This window comes from Oncorhynchus kisutch, linkage group LG3 (genome assembly GCF_002021735.2).
Source record: "Oncorhynchus kisutch isolate 150728-3 linkage group LG3, Okis_V2, whole genome shotgun sequence".
NCBI lineage: Eukaryota > Metazoa > Chordata > Actinopteri > Salmoniformes > Salmonidae > Oncorhynchus > Oncorhynchus kisutch.
In genome coordinates this window covers 22,966,910-22,979,814 of record NC_034176.2, presented here as the reverse complement: position 1 = coordinate 22,979,814, position 12,905 = coordinate 22,966,910, and the positions used below count along the sequence as shown (strand labels likewise).

Here is a 12,905-nt window from a genome sequence, read left to right as displayed (position 1 = left end):
TCCTGAGTGGTACATGCATTCACACAATCTTGATTTATAGGATCCTTCCCACTGTATGATTAATATGTCAAGTGATAAAATCCTAAGTTATCAATTAAGTTTATGGAAAAACTGCAATCGTCCTCGTGAAAATTACAGTTGATTAAATATTCTACTGCTGTAATGTCATCAATGAAATTAAACTTGATTTATATAGGACATTTCTTACAACAAATTAATTTCAAGGTGTTCACTGTCTTTGGATGGGGCGTTGTCTGTAAAGTGACAGATAACGAAGAGGAGGGCATCAAGGCATTCGAAATGGCTACAGGGATGGATGTGCAGTAGTCAGGGCTTTGGGTCACAGGGTCTGGGATCCTGGGTACCTCACCGGAGTGTCGGATGGGCACCACAGCAGTGGTGGAAGTTAAGTGTCCCTATGGTGCAAGGGACCTTACCATTGAAGAGGCAGTGAAGTCTAAGGATTTCTATATCAAGGAGGGAGTGTATTACAGCCTCCATAAAGACCATCCTTACTGGCATCAAGTCCTGTTTCTTCCGTTATGTGAACATCCGTAACCTCCTTCACCAAAGCCGTTATGCTATAAATGCCATTATGCTATAAATTGTTATTTTATGGTTTAAGTGATAAAATGAACTAGCAAATATTTCATATTTGGCAATTACTACTTCAGTAGGGAATACACTTTATCCAGTGACCTTAGGTAAAGAAACTTTTTGATCTGATCAACACATTGTTCAAAAAAATGTATGAACTGCAATTGCTAAATAATTCCAATAGATAGAAGCGTAAGACCTTGCTGTCCCCAGTCCACCTGGCCATGCTGCTGCTCCAGTTTCAACTTCCACCTGACTGTGCTGCTGCTCCAGTTTCAACTGTTCTGCCTTATTATTATTCGACCATGCTGGTCATTTATGAACATTTGAACATCTTGGCCATGTTCTGTTATAATCTCCACCCGGCACAGCCAGAAGAGGACTGGCCACCCCACATAGCCTGGTTCCTCTCTAGGTTTCTTCCTAGGTATTGGCCTTTCTAGGGAGTTTTTCCTAGCCACCGTGCTTCTACACCTGCATTGCTTGCTGTTTGGGGTTTTAGGCTGGGTTTCTGTACAGCACTTTGAGATATCAGCTGATGTACGAAGGGCTATATAAATACATTTGATTTGATTTGATTTGACCACGAATGACATTTCAGAAAATTTTTTTTCTCCTATCTTGGCCAGCCGGACCAACCTAACTACCTGGCCGCCAGACCTAGCTGCTTGGCCGACCAGACCTTTTAAAAAAAAAAAAATTTACGAGGCAAGTCAGTTAAGAACAAATTCTTATTTTCAATGACGGCCTAGGAACAGTGGGTTAACTGCCTGTTCAGGGGCAGAACAACAGATTTGTACCTTGTCAGCTCGGGGGTTTGAACTTGCAACCTTCCGGTTACTAGTCCAACGCTCTAACCACTAGGCTACGCTGCCGCCCCGACCTACCTGACTGGCCAAAATAGCATGCAACCAAAGACTATATGTCCCATGATTTTCAAAAAATGGTCACTCATGACTTTACAGGTATTAGGCCTGTGTTGCTTTTGGAAGAAGAAAATATATATTATACTGAACAAAAATATAAAGGCAAAATTTTAAGTGTTGGTCCCATGTTTCATGAGCTGAAATAGAAGATCCCAGAAATGTTCCATATGCACAAAAAGCTTCAAATGTGCAGTTTTGTCACACAACACAATGCCACAGATGTCTTAAGTTTTGAGGGAGTATACATTTGCCAAGCTGACTGCAGGAATGTCCACCAGAGCTGTTGCCAAACAATTGAATGTTAATTTCTCCACCGTAATCCTCCAACGTCATTTTAGAGAATTTGGCAGGACGTCCAACCAGCCTCACAACCACAGACCACATTGATGGCGTTGTTCCTGTACCCAAGAAGGCAAAGGTAACTGAACTAAATGACTATAGCCCCGTAGCACTTACTTCTGTCATCATGAAGTGCTTTGAGAGACTAGTCAAGGATCATATCACCTCTTCCTTACCTGTCACCCTAGACCCACTTCAATTTTCTTACCTGCCCAATATATCCACAGACGATGCAATCACCATCACACTGCACTATGCCCTATCCCATCTAGACGAGAGGAATACATATGTAAGAATGTGGTTCGCAGATGACACAACAGTAGTAGGCTTGATTACCAACAATGACGAGACAGCTTACAGGGAGGAGGTGAGGGCTTTGAGAATCTGGTTACAGGAAAATAACCTCTCATTCAATGGCAACAAAACAAAAGGAGATGATCGTGGACTTCAGGAAACAGCAGAGGGTGCACCCCCCTATCCACATTGACGGGACCTCGGTGGAGACGGTGGAAAGCTTCAAGTTCCTCTGCGTACACATTACTGACAAACTGAAATGGTCCACTCACACAGACAGTGTGGTGAAGGTGCAACAGCGCCTCTTCTACCTAAGAAGGTTGAAGAAATTTGTCTTGTCACCCAAAACCCTCACAAACTTTTACAGATGCACAATCGAGAACATCCTGTTGTGCTGTATCACAGTCTGGTAGGGCAACTGCACCTCCCTGAACCGCAAGGCTCTCCCAGAGGGTGGTGCTGTCTGCACAACGCATCACCGGGGGCAAACTACCTGTCCTCCAAGACAACTACAGCACCTGATGTCACAGCAAAGCCAAAAAGATCATCAAGGACAACAACACCCGAGCCACTGTCTGTTCTCCCCGCTACCATCCAGAAGGCGAGGTCAGTACAGGTGCATCAAAGCTTGGACCGAGGGACTGAAAAACAGCTTCTATCTCAAGGCCATCAGACTTCTAAACAGCAATCACTAACTCAGAGAGACTGCAGCCTACACAGAGACTCATATCACTGGCCACTCTAATAAATGGATCACTAGTCACTTTAAACAATGCCACTAAACAATACTTTCAACGCACTTCATGGCTACAGACGTGAGTGCTATGGGTCGGTAGTCATTTAGGCAGGTTACCTTAGTGTTCTTGGGCACAGGGACTATGGTGGTCTGCTTGAAACATGTTGGTATTATAGACCTGGCCAGGGACAGGTTGAAAATGTCAGTGAAGACACTTGCCAGTTGGTCACAGCCCTTAGTCGTGGTATGTTAGCCATATATCACACATCCTCTGGCCTTATTGTTTAATCATGGCAGTCAAAACAAGTTACATCGACATCCATTGATGGAAAATGATCTGGAGTTTAATAAGGGCGATTGATATTTTCTCTTGTGACATTCTTAAACTCGCAAGAATTATTATTTTGATAGAAAAGCCAAATTCGGTTAATAGCCTACGTCATTAAAAAAAAAATCCTTAATTTGCTCGATAACGTTATGGGGAAACAAACATTTATTGGATAAATGTGGCAACACCCCTCTTTCTGCGAAAACCTTTTTGGGGCAAGTTTTCACATCTACGTAGGTTTTCAGATTTCATTGGGCTAGACATTTTAGTTGGACCTGACAACCCTGACAATTTTCCTGTTTGACCGCTAGGGTATTACAACTCATAGTGTGGTACTGTTTTCGCCTGAACAGGACAACTTTGTGTCCGATTAAGGTTTTAAAACGTATTACTTACATTTTTGTCATTTATACAGAGGAGAAAAAAAACTGTCATATTTATGACACGTAGCAATGATATGTTTTTATAAAAGAAAAACACAATTGAATGGTCCTTCAACTTACGGCGCCATATTTAATACATCGCAGTTTATGATGATAGCTAGCAAGTAAACTACCTGTCTGCAATCGTAAACTTTAGATTTTTATCTTAAAGCAAGCCATCAAACTACATCGAAATGAACGTCATAGATAATGTGAGGGATATGGCCGCCGCGGGACTTCACTCAAACGTTCGGATAATTAGTAGTTTACTGCTGACAATGAGCAATAACAATCCGTAAGTAACAGTATAGTATTAGCTAGCTGGCTGGCTAGCTACTGAACATCCCTCTGAGGTATTAGCTACCTAACTAGTTATTCATTCCGTACGATCATCTTCAAAAGCATATAATTCTGTACAATTGATAAAACATGTCCTAATCAATGCATGTTTATCGTCACGAGCCAAGCTGACAAGGACGCAGTTGGCAGTATTTATATCTAGCTAGCAAGCCAACTAGCTTAAGATGGGTGTAAATGTACACTGAACAAGAATATAAACGCAAAGATTTGGCTGAGTTGCAGTTCATATAAGGAAATAGGTAAATTGAAAAATAATGCATTAGGCCATAATCTATGGATTTTACATGACTGGGCAGGGACGCAGCCACGAGTGGGCGTGGGAGGGCATAGGCCCACCCACTTGGGAGCCAGGTTAATAACTCACTGAGGATCCTGGGCAGGTGTGGTTACACATGGTCTGTGGTTGTGAGGTCGGTTGGATGTACTGCCAAATTTTCTATTACAACGTTGGAGGTTGCTTATGGTAGAGGAATTAACATTAAATGATCTGTAAACAGCTCTGGTGGAAAGTCCTACAGTCAGCATGCCATATCCATGCTCCCTCAACTTGAGACATCTGTGGTATTGTTGCGTGACAAAACAGCACAGGCCTTTTGTGCCCAGCACAAGGTGCACCTGTGTAATGATCATGCTGTTTTTCAGTTTTTCTTTTATACACCACACCTGTCAGGTGAATAGATTATCTTCACAACGGGTAAAATGCTCACCAATTGCGATTTAAACACATTTGTGCACAACATTTGAGGGAAATAAGCTTTTTGTGCATATGGAAGATTTCTGGGATCAGCTCATGAGACATAGGACCAGCACTTTAGATGTTGCATTTTATATTTTTGTTCAGTGTAGTTGTATCTGTATTAATAATGTGACTATTTGTGAAAAGATTTTGTATGTTGATTGCTAATTTCCTTGACCACTTCATATAGTTATTGTCAGACAAATACTGTGCCAGAGGGTGATGCATGTACCACATCTGTTCTTTCAGAGAACTGTTCTCACCATCCCAGAAGTACCAGCTGCTGGTTTATCATGCAGATGCCATCTTCCATGACAAGGAGTACCGTAATGCTGCTTGCAAGTACAACATGGCACTGCAGCAGAAGAAAGTGCTCAGCAAAACTTCTAAAGTGCGGCCATCTACCGGGGGAACTGCATCCTCCTTGCAGTCACAGGTGTGGAAGGCTCCCAACTCTGTCAATTACAACATATCTGGCTGTAGCAACAGGCATCCATGTCATTCATTAAAAATAATGCACATTTGACTGAGCTGCTCTACAGACTATTTGTAATAGTGTACAATATGCATTGCCTTCTGAATTGACCAAATGCCATTTTTCTTTATTTCAGAGTTTTCCCTCAGAGATTGAGGTCAAGTATAAGATTGCAGAGTGCTACACCATCCTGAAGCTGGATAAGGATGCAATTGCAGTGCTTGATGGGATTCCATCTAGACAGAGAACCCCAAAGGTAGGTTGCTGTTTTGAGGTCCCCTCCTGAAAGCCCCATCCTCTCTCAATGACACCCAAGTTTGCAGTGCCGTTTTATGACTATTTCAATAAAGTAAAGCAGCCCAGATTCTTGTGAGGAATTTCCGAATTGCATATTTGTTTCTTTCCTCAGATCAACATGATGCTGGCTAATCTGTACAGGAAGGCTGGACACGAACGCTCTGCTGTCATAAGCTACAAAGAGGTCCTGAGACAGTGTCCCTTGGCACTGGATGCCATCATTGGTGTGGATTAGTTACTGGGATGTTTCTGTAGTGCGTCACACAGACATGCCAAAATCCCATGTTGTTGTGCTCTTCATTTTGAAGGGTTCTTTTAACTTGTGTCTGTTGTAGGTCTCCTGTCTCTGTCAGTAAAGGGTGCTGAGGTGGCGTCCATGACTATGGATGTGATCCAGAGTCTTCCCAACCTGGAGTGGCTCTCTGTGTGGATCAAATCCTATGCCTTCATACATGCAGGGGACAACCACAGAGCAATCAACTCCATCCGGTGAGCAGACCAGTTCCTCATCCCACCATGGGAGTGTTATTCATTTCATGAATCATAATCTCTGGTGTTGTTAAACTATGGCTCTCTTTCTGGGTGTTGTGTTTCTCTGTTTCCTGATTCTCCTTCTCAGCTCCCTGGAGAAGAAGTCTCTAATGCGTGACAATGTGGACCTGCTTGTGAGTCTGGCAGATGTGTACTTCAGGGCAGGCGACACAAAGAACTCCATCATGAAGTTTGAGCAGGCCCAGATGCTGGACCCTTATCTGATCAAAGGTACTGGACAGCAGACATCAGAAAACCCATCACTGACTAAATAAATCAGTTTCCTAGGACTCACTAAGCCAGTCTAGCGATTCTTATCTAAGACATTAACTATTAGGTTTTTATTTATAGTTGAACTAATTCAGTTATGTTGTCTTTACTTACTGTCAGGCATGGATGTATATGGCTACCTTATGGCACGTGAGGGGCACCTGGAGGATGTTGAGGTCCTGGGAGGAAGGCTGTTCAACATCTCAGACCAGCATGCAGAGCCCTGGGTCATATCTGGGTAATACGGCTGGGAATTGCCATGATAATCACGATACTTAGGTGCTGATACGATATCTGTTGCGATTCTCATGATTGTATATGTATTGCAATTCGATGTTCCAAACATATTGCTCACTATACAGTGCATTCGGAAAGTATTCAGACCCCTTGACTTTTTCTACATTTTGTTAGGTTACAGCCTTATTCTAAAATGGATTAAAAACATTTTTTTTACCTCATCAATTCACAATACCCCCATAATGACAAAGTGAAAACAGGTTTTTAGAAATTGTTGCAAATGTCAACAAAAAAAACCATAGCTTTTTACATAAAAATTCAGACCCTTTGCTATGAGACTCGAAATTGAGCTCGGGTGCATCCTGTTTCCATTGATCATCCTTGAGATGTTTCTACAACTCCACCTGTGGTAAATTTAATTGATTGGACAAGATTTGGAAAGGCACAAAACTGTCTATATAAGGTCCCACAGTTGACAGGGCATGTCAGAGGAAAAACCAAGCCATGAGGTCGAAAGAATTGTTTGTAGAGCTACGAGACAGGATTGTGCCGAGACAGGATTGTGCCGAGGCACAGATCTGGGGAAGGGTACCAAAACATTACTGCATTGAAGGTCCCCAAGAACACAGTGGCTAAATACATATTCCTACCAATCTGGTTTTTGGTGGCTCAGATGTCACAGCTTCTACAGTAAGCGCTACTCCCGGGCCCTCTACCTGGGTGCCAAGGCCATCCAGCTGAACAGCAACAGTGTGCAAGCCCTCCTCCTGAAAGGGGCAGCACTGAGAAACATGGGCAGAGTGCAGGAGGCCATCATCCACTTCAGAGAGGCCATGCGCCTTGCGCCCTGCCGTCTGGACTGCTATGAAGGCAAGGGGACCTTCTTGTTCTGATCGCATCATTGTAATGAACATCTGTTTTCATCTTGAACTGACCCCACATAAAGCTGCAACATCAGATGTTGTTTTTTGTCATGAGCCTTCTCTGTCCCCAGGTCTGATTGACTGTTACCTGGCATCCAATGGGATTCGAGAGGCAATGGGGATGGCCAATAACATCTATAAGACCCTGGGAGCGAATGCCCAGACTCTGACCATCCTGGCTACAGTCTGCCTGGAGGACCCTGTGACCCAGGAGAAGGCCAAAACCCTGCTGGACAAGGCGCTAGCCCAGAGGCCTGACTACACCAAGGCTGTGGTCAAGAAGGCAGAACTGCTAAGTATGTGGCTTGGTAGCAAACCCTGAAGTTCTATTAGTTGTTTTGCTGTAGAGATTTAGAACCATTGTATTTTGTCATTTTTCTTTTACCGAAGATGTTGGGGACAAGAGTTGATATTGTGTTTGTTTTCCCATTTAAGGTCGGGAACAGAAATACGAGGAAGGGATTGCTCTTCTCCGGAATGCCTTGGCCAATCAGAGCGACTGTGTGCTGCACAGGATGCTGGGGGATTTCTTGGTGGCAGTCAATGATTACCAAGAGGCTATGGACCAATACAGCATAGCACTTAGGTAATGTTACACCAAAGTCCAGGGTTTTACACAACTCATGAAATGTTAATGCAGTGTCGCTCTTAGGCCTACCTTTTCTCAAATATGTAAATGGTGCACTTCGATCTTGAGACTGCACATGTTTCTCTATCATCTGACTCCATCTGTCTTTCAGCCTGGACCCGAATGACCAGAAGTCTCTGGAAGGAATGCAGAAGATGGAGAAGGAGGAGAGCCCTGCTGATGCCACTGTGGAGCTGGATGGAGATGACATGGAGGGCAGCGGGGAGGATGGAGAGCTGGAAGGTAGTGACAGTGAGGCAGCCCAGTGGGCAGACCAGGAGCAGTGGTTTGGCATGCAGTGACCCAGGCCCACTGCAGAGACGCAGCAGGGGGCTGGGGGAATATGCCACACATGGGCATCATGGGTTCCTGATGTAATGTTCCGGGGGACTCTATATGGGTGTATACAAGATACAGGTGTATAAAGCCCCATCTCAGGGTTATAGACGTCATCATAGCAGCCACTGAGGTTTGGGGAGGATGCATTTTACAACCCAGCAGCCCAAAATTATAACCTGCCATTCCACGTCTCCTTCCCTTTGCGATCACTGATTAGTTGGTAGGTGAAAATGAACGTTACTAACCTATTTCATACCCATCAGGGGTCCAGGAGTAAAGGAGATGAGGCTATTTAGGATTGTTGGGCCATGGCCCCGGAGTTTCCTTGTTTGTTGGGTTAACACAAGATAATCTGAAGCCAGTAATCATTGAAATGATAGTTTGTAATATTGGTGTGAAACTTGTGACATACTTTCCCTTCTGAATAATCAGGTAACTTAAGACCTGTGTGTCAATCATGGGGTCATTTAATTTGACACATTCTTTGCAAAGTAATGTTAGTTTTCCAATGCAGATGTTTAACCGTGTGTGTGTGTGTAGGAGATATAAAATCATGACGTCTGGTCTCATGCCCTGACATTTTATTGAAGTTTGTGGTAAATTAGTATTAGTGACTTGAGTAACAGTTCTAGTCAACTCGTCCTCCAGTACCCCCAGACAAATGCATGTGATTCAATTAATTGAGGGCTTGATGATTAGTTGACAAGTTGAATCAAGTTTGCTTGTCTGGGGCTAAAATGTGTGCCGTTGAGGGTACAAGGACTGGAGTTGGGAAATACTGCTCTAAAACAGCCTTGTATTTAGGCTAGAAGCAAGGTAGCTTCAAATGAATACACATCTCCAATCTGGCATATAGAAGATCGGCAACATATTAATGTAGAATTGCTTTATTTACCTGAAACCACAAGTCATGACTATACAATCGTCAGCTCTGAAATGAGTTTGGCACACGTGTGCCATTGAAGCGACTGACTTCCTTTCAGGGTAATGGATCTATCGCCACACCTCCGCCTTCCCAGATGCTTCAAAAATGTTGCACATTACAGCGCAAAGAAAAGTCTATTTGGTTATTTTACCCCCCCCCAAAAGAGTTCCTTAGGAAAAGATAACATTTGTACTATTGTCCATTTAATTTATCAATACATTAATTATTACACATCTGATAAAATGGCTGCTTCAGAGGACATGCATCATGAAAGTGTACATTAAGATAACACAGAACTCTGTGTCTAGTTTGAAGGCTGCATTTACACAGGCAACCCAATTCTGATATTTTTCTACTTTTGTCAATAATTGGGCAAAAGACCAGAAATGGGCTGTCATGTGTAAACGCAGCCTATGGCTCTTTATTTAGTAAGGATGGAGGGACCTGGGATTGGTTCATTTGATTCCAAAAACATGTATACCCATTCAGTTAAAATATATACCATTTGATTACTTTTTTTGTCATGTAATTGCTTATGAAATGTATCAATCATGTCTTGATAGCTCTTCTTTATTGACATGCAGGTCTTGGAAGATGTGCTGCTCAAAACACATGCACAACACTAAATCAGTTCCTACAAGGGATTTATAGGAGGAGCGGGCTTACACGGCACTAGCTGCAGAGAGAGGAGAGAGAAAGACAGGGAGAAACCAAATCAATCATAGGACAGACAGAAACAAGGCATAGGTCAAAAAAGCAAAGATGCAAACAGAGACATGTCTCTCTCACTGGGAATTGAAAAAGGCATGGTGAACAGAAAGCCATTAGGTCATCTACTGCTTCATTTCCTACAGTCATGTCTAGGGCCATGCCACGTGCAAACAGAAAGATAGGAATAAATGCAGTAAGACATTCAGTGGTGTAAAGTACTTAAGCAACATTTGTGTGTGTGTGTCTGTACTTTACTATTTGTCAACTTTTACATCACTACATCCCTAAAGAAAATTATGTACTTTTTTCTCGATACATTTTCCTTGACACCCCAAAATACTTGATAGCTTAGTAGGACAGAAAATGGTCCAATTGACACACCCTACTGCCTCTGATCTGGCAGACTCACTAAACACAAACGCTTCATTTGTAAATGAGTGGAGTGTGACCCTGGCTATCTGTAAATAAAAATTGTGCCATCTGGTTTGCATAATAAGCTATTTTAAATGATTCACTTTTACAGTTGATATGTAAGTATATTTAAAATCAAATACTTTTAGACTTTTACTCAAGTAGTATTTCACTTTTACTCAAGTATGACAATTGGGTATTCTTTGCACCACTGATTGGGAGAAATAGCAGTTAGGTTTAAGAACACTCAAGCATTTACTGGCATGGTATTGGGAAAATCATGCTTTCTAGGAATACCCATTACCTACAGTGTTTCTAAAACACGCTCAAGTAAAACTAGTGTCAAAGTTATGGAGCATCTTTAAATCTCTATACACAGATACTATTTTGTGTTATATGTACAGACTCTTCTACAAGCCAGTCATTTTAGCATTGGGCCTATATACTATGTCTGCTTAGTGATCCACCCCAATAGGGAGTGCTGACCACAACAATCCCATCAAAGCATCCATCTTGTGCTAAACTGATAAGAAAATCCACCACTTGGTGTGTTTATACATATTAAAGTACAGTATATGCACAATACTTAATCTATAGAATTATTGTAATAAGACACTACAGTGTCCATAAATGAAGACCAAACATAAAAAAGTTAACCTTAATGAAAAGACAGAATATATTGTGTTCAAGTAAACGTGTTTAACGACAGGCTTGTCTATATTACAAAAAACTGCTTTGAATTGAACTAAGGTAACATTTACATATTTCTCCTAACCCTAACTTCCCTCAAGGAACACAGATTAACTTTAAAAAAGCAACATAAAAAGGCAAATGAGGGCTCTAGATTTCCTTATTCACAAGCGAAATGGCGCATACCTCAACACTCAATATGACAATGTTTATGAAAAGCTTACTGAGGAAAACGGGTAGTAATCAATTGTGATATCAATAGCATTGAGGTAGCTGTGCTCTGACTAGAGCGGGAAATAAACACAAAAAAAGCAAACAGGGGAACGAACAATCATTAATTTGGTGAAGAAATCCCCGTTATTCATGCCTGGGCAGAATACATGCAGTTTTGGTACAGACTTCTGATTCAGTGCAAATGATGGTCCTTACAGTTATGGCACAGCATAGTTATCTACAAGTTCTTCAGAGGTCAAAGTTCACACTGAAAACAAGTGAAACGTTTTGAGTTCTGTGCGCTGCCCCCCCCCGCCTTCCCAAAGCTACAAAAATCTTAATTTTGATAAAATAGTGTTAATTCTCTGTACACAGAACAGCTCCTAAATAGCAGATTTTTTATGCCTGTTCAAAAAGAATGGGGAGCAAAAAAAATAACCAAAAGCTTGATATTAAATTAAAGACATGGCCAAATGACAAACAAAAAGCATTAAAAAGCGGAATGGTGAAAATGTCCTGGAGACGAACCAGCAGAGGGCTCACAGATTACATCTGTCATCAACACAGGTACAAATGTTGACTTGAGCTCTCACTGCAGTTGATGTGGTTGTTGTAGTTGATCCTGGTTAATGGGGGATTTTGTTAGACGTGTGTTAATCTCCACTCACACTGGTGCACTGGGAGGGTTGTGTGGTGTAGTCAGGACCAGAACAGGGCAGACACGTTAGTGTCGATGCTGTAGAGCCACAGCACCAGGGGGAGGGTGATGCCCACAAAGGGCCAGGAGATGCCCTCTGTGCATGCAGAGAGGGACCAGCCTTTGCTGGCTGACTTAGACTCTGGCTGGTTACCGGGTTCCAGGTAGTTCCTGGCCACGAACTTTAGCAGCTCATCCAGCAGGATGACGGGCAGGGAGATCTTCAGCACCACCAGCCACTGGGTCAGGTCCAGAGGGGTGATCTGGAAGATGACCTGGAGAGATAGAGGAGGAGAATGAGGGATGGAAAGAGCGTGAACATGGGGAACCTATAGATTGACCTGGTTGATATAAGTAAAGCTGACTTACGGGAAGTGGCTCCACATAGAGGATGAGGAAGTGGAGGGACATGGAGAGGCAGATGGCCCCCAGCAGCCAGATGTTCTCCCAGGGAGGCATACGAAGCAGGGACTGGTTCTCTGACAGGCTGGGAGAAGGTCACATTGTGGATCAGATTAGTCAAAACTCTATATTCTATTCTTGTACTTACAAAAGTTGGAGCTGTCCTCCACTGAATGCAAATGATTTTTGAGGCTGAAAGAAAGCTCATGTCACTGCAGGAGACTCACCTGTTAAGGGCATTGCACATCTCAATGGTGACAAGTACAGACAGGGCCATGGTCATGGGGTAGGGGGACTCAAACACATGACACTCCAGGTCTGAGAAGTCAGGGTTGTCAGGGGAACACTGCAGGAAGTGGCTCTGTGGGGGGAGGAGTCAGACACGAGAGACATAAGAAAGGCTGGGAGGTAAAACACC

At 42.8% G+C, this 12,905-nt stretch overlaps 2 protein-coding genes across 3 annotated transcripts in view; one reads left to right on the top strand and one right to left on the bottom strand.

Moving 5' to 3' along the window:
* The first annotated feature begins 3,524 nt into the window (after positions 1 to 3,524).
* Positions 3,525 to 9,875, top strand: LOC109878238 (anaphase-promoting complex subunit 7-like). Its single transcript, XM_020470487.2, has 11 exons — positions 3,525 to 3,937; positions 4,988 to 5,174; positions 5,350 to 5,469; positions 5,623 to 5,734; positions 5,846 to 5,999; positions 6,130 to 6,272; positions 6,432 to 6,549; positions 7,222 to 7,418; positions 7,543 to 7,767; positions 7,907 to 8,057; positions 8,212 to 9,875. The coding sequence occupies exons 1-11, from the start codon at positions 3,837 to 3,839 to the stop codon at positions 8,399 to 8,401; spliced, it is 1,698 nt and encodes a 565-aa protein (XP_020326076.1). The 5' UTR covers positions 3,525 to 3,836; the 3' UTR covers positions 8,402 to 9,875.
* The window catches only part of LOC109878225 (sarcoplasmic/endoplasmic reticulum calcium ATPase 2), a 31,042-nt gene continuing 27,141 nt past the window's right edge, over positions 9,005 to 12,905 (bottom strand). The window contains exons 18-21 of one of the 2 annotated variants that reach the window (XM_020470477.2): positions 12,715 to 12,848; positions 12,455 to 12,572; positions 12,240 to 12,360; positions 9,005 to 10,039 (exon numbers count right to left, since the gene is read on the bottom strand). In XM_020470477.2, coding sequence (XP_020326066.1) covers positions 10,026 to 10,039; positions 12,240 to 12,360; positions 12,455 to 12,572; positions 12,715 to 12,848 — 387 coding nt within the window. In that variant the 3' untranslated portion in view covers positions 9,005 to 10,025. Of the gene's footprint in view, positions 12,361 to 12,454; positions 12,573 to 12,714; positions 12,849 to 12,905 lie in introns of both variants that reach the window. The other variant, XM_020470471.2, reaches the window with a different exon arrangement.